Genomic DNA, 8,940 nt, shown 5'->3' on the forward strand with positions numbered 1-8,940 from the left:
TTTCAGGTATTTTATCAAAAAGATCCAATATATTTCAATCACAAATTTTCTTGCAGGCCTTATATATGAAGAACTACATATAGTGTAGCCAAACTCAAACTATCACTTAACTCAATATGATGTGCTTATTCCGTAGAAAATAAAAAAAATTGAGGCCCCTGATCCACAAACAAATTATTGGAAAAGATCGCAATCTTTTGATCTATTTTTTGGATCATTCCCAAAATTCTTGTTTTTCTTGTATACGACATATAACATTCCCCCTTTATAATTTTACTGCAAAACCAGTGCAACAATTTATATACAGGGTGGACCATTTATCTTGACACGCCCTTGTAGCTTTTAAACTAATGGAAAGAAACCACTGAAATTTTTGTTCTATGCAAATATCAGCAAAGGGACAGTATTTTGCATATTCTGCGATATCACAAGGTTAACAGTGCTGCTAACCCAACTTAAAATTGTATTTTTTTTTCAAATAGCACTATGTTCAAATTGTTACACATTTCAAACCTACATGTTAAATGAAAACTTACAATATTACATTTATGATTCAGTGTTGTAAAGTAAGGACGCTACAGTATCACAAACATTCAAATTTTGGTGGCTTCCATAGCTGTAACAGCGCAAGTAAGATGAACGGGGCAATGCACATCGAAAATACTTTAGTGTCTAATACTATAAGGATATACAACAGATTTCGAATTTCACTGTTTCTTGTTCATTAGTTACTAAGGCGTTATCAACATAAATGGTTCACTTTGTATACAGGGTATTCCAGGAGGAAGAGGCAATATATATATATATTTTTTTTTTTTTTTGGTAAATGGTAGTATGGATGATTCTATGCAAAGAGGTTCATATAAACATTGATTCTAATCTAAACGGTTTGAGACCTACAGGTTGTGAACCATTTTTGACTTCATGTTGCGTATTGTTCACCCTATAATTATTTTATAGAGGTGAGACATAGCGGATTTGAAAGTTGGTGGAATTGCCTTTCCAAAGGTATGCAACATGTGGCAATGGTGTCTTTGAATAGGGAGTTATTGAGGGAAAATTAAGGTTATGCAAGGGAATTGGATGACAACACTTATTCCCAAATTTCCCTTCCAAAGACATCACTGCCACATGTTGCATGCCGTTGGAAAGGCAATTTCACCAACTTTCAAAGCAGCTATATCTCATCTATAGAATAAATACAGGGTGAGTAGTAAGCAACATGAAATCAAAAATGGTTCACAACCTGTAGCTCTCAAACGTTGAGATAAGAACCCATGTTCATATAAACGTTTTTGCTTAGAATCACCCATACTACCATTTTCCGAGGTACTGCCCATTCCTTCTGGGACACCTTCTATATAAAATAATACAGTTTTTTAAGAAAATATTAAAGGGTCTTTCCTAGTAAGATTGTGAAATCGGCCCTTGATCCAAATTGGGTCGCTATTGACCCAAAAGGTTATAACTAATTCTCAACATTCTTACTTCAACATATGTAGAGAACTTGTTACATCTAGTAAAAAGGTTCAGGATATCGCTTCACCAAGTTCGTCTTAGAGTGGAATCCCTAACTGTGAATGGTATTTTGTATTACTAGTCGTTGTCTTTAAACATGGCAGCATTATTCGACGTTAGCATAAAGTAAGCAGACCAGGAAGTGTGCAGTCACATAATAAAACATCTACATGTACAAAGGCGAACATCAAAATAAGGTCAACAGCGTGATTCATTAAGTACATCGGATTCAACACCAATCATTATTTTATTCAGTTCGGCATAACATCCGCTCGAACTTGAATTATTATTTATACGTGGAATCCATCTGTAATATCACTAGTCGACTCTCATATATCTCCTTCGGCCATCCAGTACACGTTAGGAAATATATACACATATGTACACGACTTCAGGATTCTATAAATCAAAAGAACAGCAGCTTAAACGTCAAAACTTAATTTCCTTACTTGCATTTTATTACGCCTGTATACCAAAATAATGAGATGATAACATTTTAAGGTGAGGTAAAGAAGAATAAGTTGAGGGGACCCGTAACTAGTTTACTCACACATATTTATTATTATCTCCATGTCACAATAACAAACTATATCCATCGTTAACAAACTAGATCCATTTAATTTTTTTTTTACTTCTTCTACTCAATAACAGTATATCTCTTTCCTTCTTTTCTTCGAACAAGTTAAAACATAGTCATAGCCATAACATTCCACATAGGTTTACAATCATTAAAAGAGAACATTAAATTATATCATATGACAATATTTAAATACACGGAAATATTCATAAGTAAAAAGGAAAGATTTAATAATAAGTATAAAATTTTTAAATGTTAAAAATAATCCGAATTTATATATTTATAGCCTTTCTGCATATAAAACATCTTTGACACAAATAAATAATTCTACAAATTATTTTTTTTTGTCATAGAACTATCTATTTTAGGAGATGAAAACTATGTTTTTTGTTAAAGTATTAAAAATGTCTGTAACTAACAAAATCTAAAATTTTGGTCCGTTACAGATTTGCCGGCCCATCGAAAAAAATTTAATATGATTAAATTTTTTATTGGTCCTTAAAGGGTTAACATATTTTAATTAGCACTTTTATAACGTGACATTAAATTAGCTCGATAATTATCTGAAGGATTAAATTTCCTAAGATTTCTAAAATTTATGAAACTACTAATTTACTCTTAAATCTTCGAGCAACGTACAATTTCTAGGCAACCTCGTAACTATATATGGTCCCGTAAAATTTTATAATTCAAGTTTCCTCATTTTGAAAAGAACAGTAACGTTTGACATATAAATGCTTTCACATCTAAATAATAAAATAATAGGAAACAATTTTCAGACAATAACTTCATGGGGCATTGCAGTGTTGCCATATCGAAACAATGGGGTAATAGGAAACAACGAAGTATTACTACAATCAACCTTAACTTAACCTAAGGATTAGCAGTTAGCTATTTTAGCGTCGCATTGTACTCAGAGAAATCTCAACAATTCACATAACAGTTCTCAAGATTAATATTAGAAAGCTATCAATCAGTTCGATTAACAACTTATATCTAACAATCAGACATGGCCTAATATCAAATGTTAATATTGTCACCTACATTTCTCCATCGTTGCTGCAAAATAAGATCAATCAAATTACTGGGTAATAACATAATACATCAGGAATAACCAAATTAGGTTTTGAATACCAAATGACTAGTTACATTTTCAGAGCATCTGCCCTATAGTATTATTGCCACCATTGCCATGACGTACTAAATGAAACTAAGATAAACATAACAAAGATAAATCCAACAAATCAAATAACGTAAATATTAAATCATAAAATATTCACTTACAAGGATACAGCTCTTTTTTCGCTTTCTATTATACTTAGCTCCAATTCTTAGAGGGAATTCTTTCCTCCTCTTCCTTTTCCTCATGATTCCTTTTAAGTTCGACTTCTTTCGGAAATGGTATCCTCTATCCTGTAATCTTCTATATGCAATAATTAGGTAACTCCATCGGGCAATTCTCTTCATTCTCTTCCGTTTCTTGTTTCTTCTTTTCATCTTGATTTGGATCATTCTTAACCGGCGTAATCTCTCAATCTTCTTTCTCTTCTTCATCACATTCTTTTGGAACACAACTAACAAGATTTACAAACTTTCATATTTTCTTCATCTTGAATCAACAACACTATCTATCTATTTTCTTTCTTTTCTTCTGACAAGTTACTGCCTAAGCATAACATCATACATATGTTTACAATAGTTAGGAACATAATTATATTGTACAATGTTATGATAATCAACTATATATAGATATTAATAATTTTAAGGAAAAGGATTCAACAGTAGATATAATAATTTATAATTTTTAAATGTTAAAATAATCAAAATCTCCCCTAAAATAGTATAGATTTATAGCCTTTCTGGATATAAATCATCTTTGGAACTAAACAAATAATATTCAAATTCTTTTTCTCTTCACAGAATTAGTAAATTTTAAGAGATAACAAAGATTATTTATTAGAATGTCAAAACTTCTGTAACGGAAATTTTGGTCCGTTACAAGGTTACCCTTGACCTAAAACTACCTCAAAAAAATTTTCACCCCCTACCTTTACCGAATTATTGAATCATACATGCTCAAAATTGAATATTTTTTTAAATTTTGGTAAGGGTACTCGAAAAATTTGAAAATTTCACAGATTGTAGATACTATCTAAACATTATTCGGCGTAAGCTCTAAACTGCGATAAACAAAGCCACGTGAAACTAAATCTCGCTGATTTGCTGTTGTCCCACCGACGCTTGTACTCCTCCGCAAAATAGTTCATGTGATTGCATTATTACTTTTACTATGAAGCTTCATATAAAACTGCTATATTATTATAAATGACAAAAATATAATACGGATTATCTAATAATACTGCAATCGAGTGTGGCTAATGAAACAATAGAAATAAACACTAAGCATGCGCAGTAATTATGGCACCAACTCAACTGTGGACAGGTGTTCTACTTTTAAAGTCTGTAAGATGACTGGCATGAATCCCGGTTCCGCGAGTGTTGTGGTGAAACACCAACAAGGCAAACCTTTACTCACTAAGCAACAATTATTTAGAGCGAAATTCAAATACTTTCTTTAATCTTTCGAGTTTCTTTTCTTTCTTTTCTGCTGCTGCTGTAAGTATCTGGACAACACGAGACAGTATTGTCAAAATGGACGTGTATAATTTGCTTCTCCCCGTGGGGAGTGGGAATGATACATCACTAGCCAATCGTATTTGTGACAAGCGGAAGGATACAAATATTTTGTCTATCGGAGTTTAGAGCTTACGCCGAATAATGTTTAGATGTAAATATGCATTTTTTTTTCAAAACCATCGATGCGTATTTCCTTTATTTTTGCGTGTTGAAAATTTTAAAAAATTGTAGAAAAAATTTTGGGGGGATACACCACCCCCACCAAAATTTAAAAATATTCAATTTTGAGCATGTATGATACGAAAATTTGGTAAGGGAAGGGGGTAGGGGTGAAAATTTTTGTGAGGTATTTTTAGGCCACGGATAACCTTTTGGGTCAACAGCGACCCAATCTCGATCAAGGGCCGATTTCACTATCTTACTAGGAAAGACCCTTTACTTTCTCTTTAGAAAAGGGGATCTAAAAAGAGAAAGAAACTCAGTTACATATTTCCAATTTCGCAGTGCATTTAATGACATTGACAGAGTTGCTACAGAGCACGAAACTATATGGGAAAGGATTTTTTTTTTCGGATATAAGGTAATATTTTGTATTAAATATATATATCTTACAGCTACTACTTACTCTCTTCTCTAGAATATCGGATTTCATCTAACCAAACCGCTTTTGCTAGTCCTCGCAGGAACTTCAATAAATATGGTAATATTTTATCTTTATGTTGGAAGTCTGACTCCAAAAAGTAGATCCCTAACGCAATCACAGCATCCTGTCCTCTTTGGTCTAAACGAAACACACCCTGAGGTGTCTCTTGTGGGCAGAGAGCGTACAATCTGTTCAGCTGAAACAAAATAAAAAAATTATTGCTGACACAATAGATCATACAATATTAACTATGTGACAAAAGTATAGTTATTTTTTCATGCACATTTTTAACGTCGCCCATGTTTCATGACTAGAGACAGGCAAAATAGCAGAATACATAGATCACAATGCTCTCAACATCTACATGAACCCAATAGGGACAGCACTAAAACTCCACTTTCTACCATTTCACGGGCAGCGCCTAAATAATCTTACAATGGCTACGATTTCCTCAGATTTATGCAAATCATTAGAGACCGGACATTAGGCCAGTTTCTTAATGTAGCAATATTACTGTAATGAACGTTCATCTGCGGGCATCTGTGCTTCAATTTCAGCGACATTTATTTTGTGTATTTCGCTCTACATTGTCTTACTATTGGTTTCGTCACAAATTGAAGTAGCATTAAAACAGTTAAAGCATATATATATATATAAAATACCCACATACGTAACTGAAGCAACAAAATTAAATCTCCATTTAAATATTAATCAATAATACAAAAGAGGTGTCTCTGCAGCAATTTTTGTGACCCTATGTTTCACAGTGTTATTACTGACTTTCTCATATTAGTATGGAACTTCGTTGTAGATGACAGGATTCGATTTTGTTAGCTGAAACTTTGAAAAATGTAAATGTGTAGATGTATCCTACCAGTGCAAGGGACAACGTCAAAATAATTAATTAAACATTACGTCATATAAAGTAATGAGGAAGTGGCCAGTTATCCAGTGACTCATGCGGCTGTCATGGTGACCAAGATTACAGCGCTGATAGAAATTACTCATTAATAATAGAGTATTTTCGAGGTATAAAGGTAGATCTATTGTATTAATAAGCATGCAATTTACTATTATGTGAATTTATAACAATAGGTATTATTAATATATACGAGGATGGATTAATAACTAAGGAGCTCTAATAAGTAACACATCAAGAATATGTACGAAGGGAAGGCTCATAATAAAGTTACTTTCCAACATAGCCACCAAGTCTCTCAACACATTGCTTCCATCGTGGTACAAGTTTCAAAATACTGTACTCATAGAAGTCCGTCCTTTACGAGTATAGCTCGTCTCAATTAGCCTAAAGGGCATAATCATGAGACATTAAACTGAGATATTTCATTTCATTTTAAGAGTATAGCCATATGAGCATACGGAACTGAAACGTTGGGCGGCCAAGAATTTCGTAATTGGGAAAATATGATGATAATAGGCTCAAGGTGCAAGATCACGACTGTACGGCGCGTGTTCGAGCACCTTCCACCCTACTTTTCAAGTTCCACACGAACAAGAGTAGCAACAAGGGATAGTTGTGTCCATGAAGATTGTATCATGAAGTCAGGTAATAATTTCATTTTATGTATAATATGCTGTTATGTAAAATAACATACAAATAAAGACACGTATCTTAATGTAATTGGGTTTATTTAAGAATCAATGTTTTCAATGTTCCACTGACATCTTTTTCTAAACGAATATATAGAAAGTAATTCAAGGTTTATTCGTCTAGAAAAACATGACAGTGAGACAGAAATCATTAACCCCTAAATAAAACGAAATCAGTTGTTATTTCTTTAATACTGTATTGTGTAGAGACCAGAATTGTAAACACTTTGTTAACCAACAGACATTATCAACAAATACTAAAATAAATTTAACTTAAAGTCACAGCTGGCTAAAGTATTTACGGAAGGAGAAAACATTTATTGTAATGATTGTAGTTTCAAGACCTTACTTTACGCGCATATCGACAGTCGCTTTGCGCCTGCTCTCTACAGACCCACCTCCGTGCTGTCTACTGCTTCGCTATCCTTATTTTCACATATCTACCGTCACTGACGCGCCTGCATCCTATAAACGCAGTTCCGCGCGAGTCCATTAACTTCGGTGTCTTAACGCGCGTTAAGACACAATTCTTGTTTTAGTGGCTACCTAACACAGGTTTGTTGGATGTTTTATTGTACTGTCGGGTTTATAGCATATGCCGTCATGCTCTATTGATACCCATAGCGGTTAAGCCTTCCTACAGTGGATATGCACCCAGGATGCAACCCCTCCAATAAGAAACATTTTATATGGCACTGCGAGTCGAATACGTGATAAAAGAAGTATGTAAGAGGTTCACTAGAGCAGACGGTTCTACCAAATAGAAAATTTATAAGTAAAATAGGATATTTAACATTTTTCGTGCAGGAATGAGAGTGTGAATAACTGTAATTACTGTCAGTCACAGCTTATTCAAATGAATTTTGAGTGAAAGTACCAGTATTGAGTGTGTAAGTGTGCTTATGCGTATACCCTCGTCGCTGACGCGTCTGCTTCCTGCGGTCGCACCTTGGTACATCTCGGTGCCCCTCTTGCTCTCCTTCCCTGACTCGGTTCGATAGAATTCGTGCCTTTTAATAGCCACCTAGAACAAGTTGGTTCGTGTTTTACGCAATGTAGGTATTATCTCATACATTCACACCGTATTTATACTGAGCCCTTCTGAAGTTAATCTGCAAATAGTAATGAAGCTCCTCATTTAGTGCATGCTCTGTTGAAAGAAATACACAGCTCTAACAACTTGAAAATGCAAGAAATGTGTCAAAATTTGCTAGGACCGTGTGCTCAAGTAATGCCTACGTAAGTTTTTAATTCATATCTCATAAACTGGAACCACACCATATATGTAACTAATTTATATATGGACCCTATTGTAAATCTACACCCTCTAGATTACTTAAGGAGTATACGATTTTTATGATAGCTTCAATGAACTTCGCCTACATGCAGTAGATTTAATATGTCATACAGTTAAGACTAACTGTAAAGAAGCACAGGAATTTTAAATTTTTGGAAAAAGGAAAAAATGTATCTGGTGGCGGTTGTAAAACAACCCTGCACCACAATGTCTGCTATTGTGTAAACACGGAAGAACCTTGTACTGTATGAATTACCGAACAGCACCGAAATATAATGGAATTTAATTGACATGGATAGAATACGATTTACGGAAACCTGGGTTTTAAAAACATACCTTTTCCCATGGTGTTGGCTTGATGGCTGCCAAGGACCGGGCCAAGTGTTGAACGGTTCTTGTGAAAAACAACTTCTCATCTCCTGCCATCTTGTCCTTGTAATTTAAACCATAGTTACAGAGTATGGAAAATAGTGACGGTACCTTTGATGTATATAATTATTCATGTTAAATATATTAAGAACATGAATAAGTATATACAAATATAAATTAATAGGGGCAAATCTTATGAAAATCTATTCATATTTTATACTAAATCAATGTCAGATTTGATATTATATTAGAACAATAATTTCTTTAGATGTATATCCCTATTTTTTC

The 8,940-nt window shown here is 33.7% G+C and overlaps 1 protein-coding gene across 1 annotated transcript in view; it reads right to left on the reverse strand.

Moving 5' to 3' along the window:
- The window catches only part of Pi4KIIIalpha (phosphatidylinositol 4-kinase III alpha), a 140,500-nt gene extending 131,593 nt beyond the window's left edge, over positions 1–8,907 (reverse strand). The window contains exons 1-2 of the mRNA XM_081767994.1: positions 8,620–8,907; positions 5,358–5,571 (exon numbers count right to left, since the gene is read on the reverse strand). Coding sequence (XP_081624120.1) covers positions 5,358–5,571; positions 8,620–8,709 — 304 coding nt within the window. The 5' untranslated portion in view covers positions 8,710–8,907. The remainder of the gene's footprint in view (positions 1–5,357; positions 5,572–8,619) is intronic.
- Positions 8,908–8,940: the final 33 nt, after the last annotated feature.

The sequence above is a fragment of the Thermobia domestica genome, chromosome 8 (genome assembly GCF_964235325.1).
Source record: "Thermobia domestica chromosome 8, izTheDome1.hap1.1, whole genome shotgun sequence".
Classification (NCBI taxonomy): Eukaryota; Metazoa; Arthropoda; class Insecta; order Zygentoma; family Lepismatidae; genus Thermobia; species Thermobia domestica.